We start from the raw sequence: 14,568 nt of genomic DNA on the forward strand, positions 1-14,568 counted from the left end.
AAATAGCTAGTGAATCTTAGATCACAATTTCAAATTATACCACGACTACAAAAGGTTATTTAAAGTCTAGTTTCTCCAACAAGTGTAACCTGAGCTTTTATAATTATCGATTTGATAGAAGAAAACAATTAAATGACTCATTCGTTATAATTATAACAAAATACCTGATTTTTAAAAGAAGTTACCAAATTCTAGGGCGTACTGTACTCTGTTAATGCGTCTTAGATCCCCATTTTAATTCATGCCGCGACTGCACAAGGTTATTTAAAGCGGAAAATTGGTCATTTGTCCAAATATTTTTAAATCACGGTTCAAATAGACGAGTAAAAAATAGTTTAGGTGAAATGGCCAAAAAAAATTTAGTAAGGATGAAACTGGATACATCCTGTGTAAATTAAAAATAAAAAAAAAATATTTGAAAATGGGCACGATGAAACTGATTACATCTTGTCTATTTTTACATTTTTGTCCATTTAAACAGTATCAAAATCTAACTGTCCATTTCACCCAGGAATTGTTGATTTTGGTCTTTTTAACCAATTTTGTGTATTTAAAGTCCAGTTTGTCCAACAAGTGCAACCTAAGCATTTATAATCATCAATCTGATAGAAGAAAACAATTAAATGATTCATTCATTTTTACTGAACAAATTACATGACTGTTACAAGAAGTTGCCCAATTCTAACGGTGCACTATACTCTGTATCATTAACAATTGGGATTGAATGAGGACCGATACACTCCCTGGTTGAAATACATTACTATTTCATGAAGTTACCAAATTCTACAGGTGGGTTATTACCCGTATCATTAATGATTGGAACGGAACGAGGACCAATTTTGTAGAAATTGATACTGTATAATGGCTTTACAAAATAAATAGCTTTTTCAGGAATAATAATACTTATGGTCATATTATAGAGAATCTTGTCTGATCATCACCGTATTGCTCCATATCATTAACTATTGTAATGGAACGAGGATCGATACACTCCTGCAGAATTTGATCCTCTATAGCATCTTTACAGAAATAAATAATTTTTCCTGGAAAAATAATACTTATAGTCACATTATAGTGAATCTGGTCCGGTCATCACAGTAACTGGGCTGATACACCTAACTAAAACACAAGTCAAAGTTTAGCGTTGCGCCAAAAAGCATATTAGGTTCTAGTTGAACTGTTAAATTTGAAATATAACTAATTTGGATGGATAGCTTACTTCATATCAAGCTTCAATACTATTGAAATATGACTCATCACCGGTTGAGACCCAGATTTAAGATACACTGAATTCACTTATAACCTGTTTGGATGTTATTCCGGATGTTACTATTGAAATTTGATCCTTTATAGCATCTTTAAAAAAATAGATAATTTTTCCTGAAAAAATAATACTTACAGTCACATTATAGTGAATTTGGTCCGGTCATCACAGTAACCGGACTGATACGTACACCTAATTAAAACATAAGTCAAAGTTTAACGTTGCACCAAAAAATATATTAGGTTCAAGTTGAACTGTTACACTTGAAATATAAACTTTGGATGGATAACTTGCTTCCTATCGAGCTTCAATACTATTGAAATATAACTCGCCACCGACTGAGACCCAGATTTAAGATGCAATTAATCACTTGTAACCTGTTTGGATGTCGTTCCAGATATTATTTTTTGAACGCTGGAAACAGTAAAGTTAGAAATTAGTTTGGATATACAATTTTAGAATGATTTCTAGAAACAAAAATGTTAATTTTTTTGTCAAGCAAAAACATTATGCTTCTGGAAAAACAGTAGCACATCTACTTCTAGTATCCAAACAAACTATTGGTATAATTGGTATCTCAATAACTAGATTCCAGATATTTTGTTAGGACCTCAATTCACTTGAAATATAACTTTGTGATGTACTGGGTAAAATTCGGGGAATAGCATTCTTTGGGGTATGGTCCGAGAACAAATATGGGCTTGGGCTAGATGATGTCCCTCGGGTGAGCCATACAAAGATACAAATGTGAAATGCCGATCAAAAGTTTTATTGGAATCATTATCCAAGTAGGAAGAAATCATGGCGTCGGAAGCTTCAAACACCTTAAGCTAACTGTAATAGCACTATCATCTTAAATACGTACAAGTTTTGATATTCGAGAAAACAACCCCTTTCCAGTCCCATATCAGCTGCTGAGCTACGTAGCACTTATTTTTTTTAAATTCCACGTCTGTTGACTGTTGTGCACGCAAAGAGGACGTGCGCTTTTTCTTAGCACCGAAAGCGCATTTGCATTTTGAGCACCAATCCTCTTGAAAGGTTGGTTACTTTTGCATGACATGGAAACCTATGAGTTTGGGTAATGCTTCTGACTTGAAAATGCCTTTCATTTTCCTATTCCAAGGCCGTTTCGAGTCACGCTAGATTATTTTCCCTAAAGAAGGATAAGTGATCTTTTTTCTTTCTTCCGATGACAAGGAGAAGTGACATGGTTAATTCGATTGTTATAGTGACTATTGTTGACGGATTAAATTCCAGCTCAAACAAAGTAAAAAAGCGGTATTAAAATCAGGCGGTCCATGCTATTGCTGTTTGCTCTGGCTACTAACATTAATTCTGATACTAATGGTGATTCTACTTGCTTGTCCATGGAACCTAATTGTTATAACTTTGTATCGCACCGAAAAGCTTAAAGGCGACAAGGAATTAAAGAGGAAAGTATATATATACAGCAGCCTACTTGCAAATTAAAAAAACTCGTTAGGAATCCCTTTCAGATATGGAAAAGCCCTTTACTTTTTGAAAACCCCATCAGCTTCCGTGTGTTTCATTCTGTTTTTAATTTATTTTTTATACGAAAAATGGGTCATTGACGAGTAAAAAATTAGTATGGGTGAAATGGACAAAAAAGAATTAGTAAGGATGAAACTGGATTCATCTTGGCTTAAATTTAAAAAATAGCAAGGATAAAACTGGATGCATCCTCATATAAATTAAAAATAAGAAAAAGTATTTGAAAATGGGAAGGATGAAACTGGTTACATCCTGACTATTTTTATATTTTTGTCCATTTGAACAGTATCTTTTTAATTTTTGTCCATTTAAACAGTACCAAAATGTACAAGTCTTTTTCACCCAGAAATTGTTGACTTTGGTCTTTTTAACCAATTTTGTGTTTTTTATACGCAAAGCAATTCTGTTTTTAAGTTAGAGGACACATAAAATACGTGCGTTTTACTTATAATCAAGCTAAAACGAGTATATATATTTTTTTACGGAAAATGGGTCATTTATCCAAATATTTTTAAATCACGGTTCAAATGGACGAGTAAAAAATAGTTTGGGTGAAATGGCCAAAAAAAAAATAGTAAGGATGAAAGTTTCATCCTAGCTTAAATTTAAAAAACAGCAAGGATGAAACTGGATACATCCTGTGTAAATTAAAAATAAGAAAAAATATTTGAAAATGGGCACGATGAAACTGATTACATCCTACCTATTTTTACATTTTTGTCAATTTAAACAATATCAAAATCTAACAGGAATTGTTGATTTTGGTCTTTTTAACAAATTTTGTGTTTTTTATTATTATTTATTTATTTTTTTCACAGAAAGAGGAGTGTTCCCCAAGGTATTAGTGTCAACTGACCATTTGTGAAGCAGGCACTTATAACTTTATGTCATGTACATGAACGATTTTTCCGAGCTTCAAATTCAATTCAATTCATTACACAATCATAGTAGAAAAACATAAAAAAAGAGAATGAAAATCATACAAGTTAACGAAAAGCAACGTACTGGTTTTAAAGGGTAAGCGTAAGCATGATATTGTCGGGCTCTTGACTAAGCCTCGTCTAACCAGTTAGGTTCAATCCAAATGCAGTTCGATCTTTCCTTTGTATTACAAAAAGTGTTGATTACTCCCAACACAATGATAGCTACTCGTATCAAGAGAATAATATAAAATCCTTTCGCCATGTAATCTTGGGAAGTAGATTTTGTTCTCCATGCAACTCCGCGGAGCGACTACTGAGAAACTGGGCGTGTAGCTCATGAACAATGCATGCTTTCCCAAACTCTTAAGTTAAATCCAAACCATCTTGGGTTCATCCAATCTATAAATTTCTATCGACTTTCCACTCTGTCCTACGTTAATTAGTAAAAGCTTATCATCGCACTCCACCAAATAACTTGGATAGATGGCACTGAATTGTTTTAGGGACTTTGGAAGTATTTTCCAACTGAAATCATCACCTTTTGCGCTCAAGACCCCTAACATTCCATTATAATCTAAGCAATAAAAGTCCCCTTTATAGAAAACTGGATTGTTAATGCATGGCATAAAATCGTGCATAGAGGTGCCTGTAGTTCCAGATTCTTGCAAAGATTCATAGTCGAAACTAGGAGTAGGAGTAGTCGTCCAACATTTTGCACTCTTTCCCGTTTCAGTGACCAAGAAACTAATATCTGAATGACGAACCCAGTCATGCCAATTGGAGATGGCAATGACTACACAACCGGGAGAAGTTGCTAAAGACGAGAAGGATATTCCACCAAGTGTATGACCATCTGGTAAATCCGGAAGACGAATGGTTGCTCTTGTAAAGGGATTGTAAAAGAATACAATTTTCTTTCCGCTAGACAACAAAAGCCAACCGTTCTTCGAAAAACGGATTGTAGCACCTAAGAGCAAATTATCAGACAGTTTCATAAGGTACTTGTCATGCATTATTGTGCATCGGGTCTACCATATTGCAAATGGTGTTTTTATCATCTTCAAAAATGGAAAGCAGCCATGGAGATAAATTTGCAGTTGATGTGGTTCTCCTAGAAGCCGATATTCGGTTCAATGCGGGGAGAAACACACAATTCTGTTTACAGGCTACACGAAAATGATTATAATCCACCCGATGGAGAAATCTTGCTATCGCCTCTGTGCTGTCATAATCATCAAGAAAATCCCACTGTTTTTAACGCTTCTGATTCTCCTCCACTACTACTTAACCTTCTCATGTTCTCCTCTTCTATAATACTGGTTTCAGTTGTGTCTTGGCTTACTAGAAAATCTGTTATTCTTCTCCTTCTTGCAGCAACTTGCCTGCCAACACGAAAAAAAATTATAATTAGAAACGCAAACAAATAAGAATGTGCCATAAACACAGTGCAGTTATGGTTGCATTGCTGCTGCATTTACTTGTTTTCTGTTGTAGGCATCATGATCCAAGGGGGCAGAAAGAACGGAGTTGGAAGCTTCAAGCATGGCAAGAAAACTGTAGTTGCATTGTCTTCTACTTCAAATATGTACAAGGTCTGATCTTCGGGTAATGTATAAAACAAGCTACCCTTTTCCAGTCCCATATCAGCTGCTGAGCAAGACGCACTGGAAGTTGAGTGACACTTTCTAGACTAAAAGTCGAACGTGTCTTTGTTTGTGCACAAAAAGAGAACATGATCGCCCAAAGACTTCAACAAAACCCAAGTCATCGATGAGAAATCCAACTTGAAGATATGTGTCGAGCCAACTTTTCTATATCCTCTATTACTGCAATTTAAAACAACTTTAAAGATTTCATTACCTGATTCAACCCAATCTTCCATGTATCTAGCGAACTCCTCACCTGCACCTATTAGTGGAAAATATGCTTCGTCTATTGGGAAATATTTGGGTAGCTTTACCTTTTTCTAAGAAATTGGATTTGTTTATTAATGGGAACACTATGCCATAGTCTTTTTTTTATATCTATCTCATTAACCCAATTCAGCCTACCACAGAATGCGTATAACTTACCTTGAATGCAAGTAAGGGATTCAATGGATTGGGAAAAATCACAATCCGGATTAGAACGGCCATCCAAATCCTTTGTTCTCCATTGTTCGTCTCCAGGCCGACAAAAAACTAGAATGTTCTTATTATGACTAACTTCAACATTATCATATATACCTCTAAAAATAAGGAATACCGTGCAGCAAATATCATCACCGTCAGGATTGCAAGTACAAGGAAATATATAGAAAAATAATGTGGAAATTTCTAAGGAACCCAATTCTGATTCCTCTCTCTTTTAGAAACCCATCATTAAGATGGTATATATGTCACTACAAGAAAACATGGCTTAAGCAACTAAAATCTTAGCAAGCACCAATAATTTTGGTCGTTTTAAGAATCAAGCTACTAAACTTGCGACTATCAAACTAGCGGCTCGGTATTAATATATATCCACTAATTTGAGCGACCACATAGAGTAGTTTAGTCGGTAAAATGCTTTTCCCGATAAGAATGTAGCAACCGCCGTTGTAGGTTTGGTAGCTACCTACTTCGAGCTAGAATGACCAGCGATTCAATGGGTATTTGGTTGGTCAAACCAATCTGAGCGACTAAATTTAACGACTACCCGTTCATTAGAGAGATTATATGAGATTTTTCGGTATGTATCGGTTTCCACATTTCATTGTACATAATTATCTGTGTTACCAAAATCTCTGAATAATTTTTCTTTTTCTTCAAGTCTGAAGCAAATGATGTAAAACATGAATGGCCAAATTCAAAATCAAAACTTCTCTTTGTAAATGGAAGCTCCAACATCGACCAGAAGGGTTACGTCAAAATCACAAACCGGAGTTGTAATGAAAAGGAGTCGTCCGCGATTAGCAGTAGTAAGGGATGTTGATCAATTTCCAATTTTGATTTTCCATGATTACCCATACTCGTGATTAAATGACTTTTGCTTTAACATTAGCTTCATTTAGTTGAATTGTCTTGTTTTGCAGATTATTAAGAAAGAAAAAACCCCAATTAAAACAACTGATCGAATGAGAAACGTGATCAATCAGAACTCATCGATGTAAACAATTATCCATAGTTCAGATCTCTGGTCGGTGAGTAGTGCCAGTAAATTCTGTAATGCACGCATAAATGAATGCAATAGGATTGGTTTGTTAAATTTCTTGTTCTTTTCTATTGATTTGAAAATGGGTCCAATGTAATGAGCATTTTTCAAATGGAATTCTCTTTTCATCAGATCAAAGAAGTATAAGTAATATTGTTTGCTTGATTTTAACGATACCAGTCTTCTTTTGTTTATTAAAAAAAAAGGATACCAATTTCTTTTACAAAGCTAAGCTTCTTTTACAGTTTCACGGCAGTATGAAAGAAAACAAACAACTAAAATTAATCCCAGTCCATCTCGTTGTCAGACTCTTCAAATTCGAGCAAATCATCGTCATCGCTAGTAGTATAAACTTTCAACATCAGCATCGTCTTCATCGACAGCTTTCCCTCGTCCTTGTTCTGCCGCAACATAAGTGACGGTTTCTTCCGGAACATCACACCTATCCCAAACAAAATTGTCATCATCATCCTGCTGCGGTTCAATTTGTACATCTTCCATAGAATAAGCCGAGTACAAATACTGTGCTGCTTCACTAGGACTCAAATCTGTATTAATATCACGCAACGGCATATCATAATAGTTCCGAGGTTTTAGTTTTATCACTGTCTGCCATTGGGACTCCTCTCCTTCATTCACATACATAACTTGTGATACTTGAGAAGGTAACACATAAGGTTCATCTTGCCAACAACTTACGGTTCTATTAACAGCAGTAACAACTCCATGTCTATCTTTCCTGCATCCCCTATCACTATCTACATTCCGCCAATCACATTTGAAAAGAACAACACGGAATCCACCCATATACCTCAACTCTATAATATCAGTTAGCACTCCAAAATAATCTCGATGGTTACACATACTCCAGCGTTTTGTGTCGTTCTTCCCTGCTCCCAACGTTTTGTCTGAAAGCGGTACCCATTGACCGTGTAAATGTTGAAAGACAAAGCTTCTCGACAAGGACCTCTGGCCAATGATAATAGTTCTTCATAATGACAATGATAATGAATATCAGTAAATTGTTCTTACAAGAGTTTGTCAGGACATTACATTTATATAGATAAACTAATCTACATTTATAAGTACAGACACTCTAAAGATAAGGGCACCATTACCCCCCTCAAACTGAAGTGCATATGGATGAACTTGCAGTTTGTCTCTGAGATAGCAAAATATGGGACCATGTAATGCTTTGGTGAAGATATCAGCCACTTGTTCAAGAGTGGGAACATAAAAAACATCCAAGGCTTTAAATTGTACCAGTTCTCTGACAAAGTGAAAGTCCAGGGCAACATGCTTCATTTTACTGTGCTGAATAGGATTAGAAGCTAAGGAGATTGAGCTGATGTTGTCACAACCTAATCTGGGAACAACAGGTAGTGGGAAATGAAGATCATTGAGGATAAAGCAGACCCAAACAAGTTCAGCAGCACTTTGAGCTAGAGTCCTATATTCTGCTTCAATGCTAGATCTAGCAACTGTACTTTGCTTTCTAGAGGACTAGGAGATAGGATTGTCACCCAGAAAAATGCAGTAACCACCAGTTGACCTTCTGTCATCAATATTTCCTGCCCAGTCAGCATCTGAAAAACCCAGTAAAAAAGAACCTTTTGTGAATTTGATACCATACTCAATTGTGCCTTTTATATATCTGAGAATCCTTTTGACAACTTCAAAATAAGTAGTGGTAGGATTATGCATGAATTGGCAGACCTGTTTAACAGCATAACAGATATCAGGTCTGGTCCATGTCAAATACTGAAGAGCTCCAACAATTGACATGTATTCTGAAGGATCAGGAAGTAAGGTACCATCTGATTTACTTAGTTTGATTGTTGCTGAGGCAGGAGAAGAACATGCTTTGGCACCAGTCATATTGGTTTTCTTCAGTAGGTCAAGTGCATACTTGGATTGAGAAAGATGCAGAGCATAGTTATCTCTCTTGACTTCTAAACCCAAGAAATAATGTATGTTGCCTAGATCCTTGATGGGAAAACTAGCTTGCAGTTTTGTGACAATATTATGCATATGATTTGAATCATTTCCAGTGAGTAAGATATCATCCACATAAACTAGGATAATTGTAATGAATGATCCAACTTTGTGTATGAATAATTAAGTATCAACATATGAGATAACAAAGCCAAGAGAAATAAGAGCTTGAGCAAGTTTAGCATACCATGCTCTGGGTGCTTGCTTGAGTCCATAGATGATTTATGAAGTAGGCAGACATGATTTGGGTATTGGGAATTAATAAATCCAGGTGGTTGAGCCATAAATACCTGTTCTTGCAGATCCCCATGGAGAAAGGCATTACTCACATCAAGTTGAGTAATGGTCCAGTTGAATTAAACTGCAAGAGAAAGAACAATCCTCATAGTTGTTGGTTTGGCAACAGGGCTAAATGTTTCTGTGAAGTCAAGTCCTGGTTGTTGATGAAACCCCTTTGCCACTAGTCTTGCTTTATATTTGTCCAGTGAGCCATCTGCATTATATTTGTTCCTGAAGACCCATTTGCAGCCAACTACATTTTGCTCAGGTGAAGAAGGCACATAAGACCAAGTACCAGCATTAAGTAAAGCTTCATGTTCCTGAAAAAGGGCTACCTTCCATTTTGGATTCTTTATTGCTTGAGAAAAGCATGTTGGAACTGGAGATGCTTTATCACTTAAGTAAGCTGCAGGAAATAAATGTTTAGTGGCAAGCATAGTTTTTGGTTTAAACACACCTCTCTTAGCCCTAGTAATCATGGAATGATCATTTTGAGGAATGACTTTAGTTGTAGTAGTTGGAGTGGAGGTAGTGAGTATTGAAGGAGGAACTGACTCAGGAATTGAAGAAGCAGTAGAAGCATCACAAGTAGGAATGATGGATGGAACAGTTGCAGAAATAGTATGAGATGAAAAAGTTTTGAAAGGAAAACTGGATTCATTGAATAAAACATATCTAGAGATATATACTCTGCCAGTGGTGAAATCATAGCATCTATAACCTTTGTGATAAAGACTATATCCTAGAAAGACACAGTGCTTACTTCTAGGTTGTAACTTATTTGATGTATATGGTATCATCCATGGAAAGCAGTAGCAACCAAAAACTTTCAAAAAATCATAATTAGGAGACTTATGAAAGAGAAATTCAAAAGGAGATACAAAGTTTAGAGATTTTGCTGGTAATCTATTGATTAGATAATTTGCAGTTTGAAAAGCCTCTACCCAAAACATGGCAGGGAGACCAGATTGAATCAAAAGAGTTCTACCAATGTCCAAAATATGTTTGTGTTTTACCTCAGCAACACCATTTTGCTCAGGTGTTTTGGGACAAGAAAAATCATGAAGAATTCCTTTTTGAGTAAGGTAAGCTTTAAGAAGATTGCCAGTAAATTCACCACCATTATCAGTTCTAATGCATTTAACAGACAAAGAAAAGAAGTTTTCAATTTGAGTGACAAAATTAATGAAGACTTGTCTGAAATCAGATTTATTAACTAGTGGAAAGATCCAACAATACTTGGAGTACTCATCTAAAACATTAGCATAGTAGTATGAGCCTGAAAGAGAGCTGACATGACAGGGACCCCATAAGTCCATATGAAGAAGCTCTAAAGGTTGAGCAGCAACAGTACTAGAAAGACTAAAAGGAAGTTTGTGCATTCTTCCTAGTTTACAGTCATCACAAAATAAAGGTGTGCTAGAGACTTTAGGTAGTTGTAATTGATGGCACAGTCTTTACAAGGTTTGAAAAGATGGATGTCCAAGTCTTTTGTGTAGAATATCACTGGTGATGAGAGAACTGGAGTATGCAGCAGGAGCAGTGTGTGAATTGAATTGAATAGGGTAAAGACCATTTTTATGTGGCCCTTGCAAAAGGATCCTCTGAGAGGTCAAGTCCTTCACATAAAAACCAAAAGAATCAAAAGTTAAAGAGCAGTGGTTGTCTGTTGTAAATTTGTGAACTGACAAAAGGTTTTGAGAGGCTTTTGGCACAACTAAAATGTTATTGAGAGAGAATGATCATTCACATGTTTTAATGAGTGGACAATATGAGAGATGTGCATACCTTAGCCACTAGCTGTTGAAATCATCTCAGCACCATCATAAGGAGAAGAAGTAGTCAGATTAACATCATTAGAGGTGATGTGATTGTTAGCTCCACTATCTACATACCAGGGAGAATCATCAAAAATATCTGCAGCTGCTAACATTGCCTGAAGATTTGCTGGTGGAGGTTTGCCTTGATAGGAGAAATTAAGCCTTTGGTGACATTCAGTAGCATCATGATTCTTGCCTTTGCAGATTTGACAAGGTTCAATTTCAGAAGTAGTGCCTCTTCCATAGGAAGGTCTTGAGAAGAAATTAGGATTTGGATGTCGACCACCTCGACCTCTTGATCCACCTCTATGAAAAACTGAGTTTGAGTATGAAGGTCTAGGAGTGTAACTAGAAGTAGGTTTGAACTGTTGATAATGTTGAGCCGCAAAAGCTTTGGCTTCAGAGTCAGTTTTGGTATTGGTTACAACAATTTCTTCATTCATGAGAAGATTGAACAGTTCCTTGCTTGATACTGGCGGATTACGAATTCTAATGGAAGTAGCAAAGGAATGATACTCTAGAGGCAAGCCAGATAAAATAGTTACCACCATTTTAGTGTTTGAAATTTGAGATCCTGCAGCTGCAAGTTGATCTTGAAGGCTTTTAATCTCCATTAGATATTTTGATACAAAACTACTCATTTTGAGATATTGAAGCTTGGTACGAATATGAATCACATGAGTTGCAGAAGTATGAGCAAATCTTTCTTAAATGCTAAGCCACAATCCTCTAGAAGTAGCAGCACCGGCAACATAACCAATAGTTGAATCAGAAATTGTTGATTGAATCCAAAGAAGAAGAGTTGTATCTTAAGCAATCCAATCTTGATATTCAGCTAGTTGAGATCTTGTGGTTCCTTGATCAGGACATGGAAAAGAACCATCGATAAACTTTTCAACCTGGAATTTCTTGAAAAGTGGTAACATTAAAGCTTTCCAGGTGATGAAATTATCATCCTTGAGTTTCAAAGGGATTATATGAGCAATAGTATTGAGCGGAAGTGTGGAAATTCGAACAGTAGGTCTTTGATCCATTGAAAGAAATCAAGATTTGAGATAAAATTGAAAAACAGAAATCAAGATTTGAACAAACAACGAAAATGAATGAAGATAGAAGCTAGTATGATGAACAAAAACAGATCAAGAATTTGAGAAAATCTTGATAGAAGAATCGAATTTGAAAAAAAAAAATCAAAAGTAGATCTGAGAAAGTTTGCAGGAAGTGAAGAAACAAAGAATACCGGAGAAAAATAATCTTCACTCAAGAGAGTATCTGTGAATCACTGTTACAAGAGAAAAAGAACACAGAGTTTTGTTGAAGATGAAGAAAAAATCACCATTGATCAAAAAGCTTAAAAAGCTTAACCTGCTCTCCGTACCATAATGACAGGTGAAAGAAAATGATATTTCATCTTAATGAATATCAGTAAATTGTTCTTACAAGAGTTTGTCACGACATTACATTTATATAGATAAACTAATCTACATTTATAAGTACAGACACTCTAAAGATAAGGGCACCATTACTTCACTCACCTGACTGGTCTCTTTGTGCAGTTGGTAAATCTGTTTGTTATAGAAAAAATCCCGCCGAAGTCAGAAATCATAAGAAGCCTGTGTGGCGAACAAAACATGCATGTTAATATTATTGAATTGAGACTCACTTTACGTTCAAACCATCTAGGAAATTCTTGGGTGTGTTTCCTATGTGCGTGGCTAGTTCCATCAAGCATAGATTTGTGTTCTCTGTAAATTGCCATAAGAAAATCATTCAAATACATGTGCACGAAAACAATCTCACAATCTAGCATTATTCACTGTACATATGGAGAAAGAGCAAGTAGAGAACATGTAATCCTCATATTGGTGCACTTCATCACAATTCTTGAGAACAGCCAATTTCATTTGTTGGAACTCTTCCTCTGAAAACGAGGCCACACGTTTCTTACCTTGAAATTCACCGGATTGTCTGAAAACAGACAACTTATTAACTGCTGACTGAAATCGAGTGTTATCCTCGTTTCTACCAAGTTGATTAAACTTCGTAACTACACTATTCATATGGCGCTCAATTAATACGAGAGATTCTTCTATTATTTGCCCTTTCTCCATCGAGCCTTCGGGATGAGCTTTATTCCGCACATAACACTTTAACTTCTGCAAGTACCTGATACATAGGATAGAAAAACTATTGTGTACCCCATAAACAAAGTTCAACTAAATTGACAGTAACCAAAATGAACTAGTGAAAGTCGATCAATCTTTGATATCAGTGTAACTATGACATATATAAAGCCTCATTTGGAAATTCATCCATAGCTAAAATCTGTGATATCACTTAGACAAATCGCATATGCTCCTGACTAAAGTAACAACCATTCACAAGCTATTTACATGTTCGATAGTATTATTCCACAATAGCATATATTATTAAATTTCTAAGTACCTTAACTGTGTATATATACACTAACCGTAATAGAAAATCTTTACAAATACCATCAGATCACAGAAAAGATAAAATTTCCAAGGAAAATGACATTGATACAGTCATACCTCTCAATCGGATACATCCAACGATACTGCACCGGACCACCAACCTTTGCTTGTTCTACTAGATGAATGGGCAAGTGCATCATCACAACAAAAAAAGATGGGGGAATATCCTTTCGAACTTGCACAATGTGATTGCAATACTGTCTTGTAGTTTGTCTAAGTCAGCCACATTAAGGACAGTAGCACATAGAACTTTGAAAAACATACATAACTCAGTCACTGCTTCACACACATCATCTGGAAAATTTCCACGAATTGCTATTGGTAACAAATGTTCCAACAGAACATGGCAATCGTGACTCTTCAGACCAATAAGCCGCCGCTCTTTAAGGTTCACACATCGAGAAATGTTTGATGCGTACCCGTCAGGAACCTTAATTTCCCTCAAAAGTTTACAAAATGAATCCTTCTCCTTGTTCGACATCACATATGAAGCGTTTGGCACCCTATACTTATCCCCTGTTCTCGTCGCCCATAAGTCCTTCCGTATACCCATCCTTTGTAGGTCCAATCGAGCTTTTATATTGTCTTTTGTCTTCCCATTGACCTTCAATATGGTCCCCATCACAAGTATCAAAGTCCAGGAAGAGACCTGCTGCAGCAGTAACAACTCCTCAAAGGCCGTTAAAGAGAATACAGTCAATGATAGATATTGCATTACAAGCAGCTAGTACTCAAAGGCCCCAAAGTTTAATTCAAGTAAAATGATCATTGTTGTTGGGTGATGTACAAAAGCGCCAATCATCTGTTCCACCACATAATGATATTGAAGGCAACTCCAGTCAACGTTCTGCTTCTAGGCAGTTATCTCATCCACAACGTCTTGAGTTTGAAAATCGTAGCAGGAAGCGTTCTACTTCAGCTTCTCAACCGACATCTGTGCACCACAGCAGTCCTCGGCTATCTCCTCGACAACATACTCAGTTTGCTCGTAATGAACGTGAGTCAACACCTCGTAGGAGTCCTCTACGACGTACTCTATTGGCTCATGATGCATGTGAATCAACACCTCGTAGGAGTCCTCGATTGTCTCATCGACAACAAACTCA

The 14,568-nt window shown here is 36.2% G+C and overlaps 1 protein-coding gene across 1 annotated transcript; it reads right to left on the reverse strand.

Annotated features, from left to right (window-relative positions):
• Positions 1–4,070: 4,070 nt before the first annotated feature.
• Positions 4,071–4,715, reverse strand: LOC113352119 (F-box/kelch-repeat protein At3g18720-like). The gene has a single exon (XM_026595986.1). It carries the CDS (start codon positions 4,713–4,715, stop codon positions 4,071–4,073), a length of 645 nt encoding a protein of 214 aa, XP_026451771.1.
• Positions 4,716–14,568: the final 9,853 nt, after the last annotated feature.

Source organism: Papaver somniferum, chromosome 2 (genome assembly GCF_003573695.1).
Source record: "Papaver somniferum cultivar HN1 chromosome 2, ASM357369v1, whole genome shotgun sequence".
Lineage (NCBI taxonomy): Eukaryota > Viridiplantae > Streptophyta > Magnoliopsida > Ranunculales > Papaveraceae > Papaver > Papaver somniferum.

Coding starts and splice junctions, on each gene's coding strand:
- LOC113352119 (XM_026595986.1), bottom strand. CDS start 4,715: ATGCATGACAAGTACCTTATGAAACTGTCTGATAATTTGCTCTTAGGT.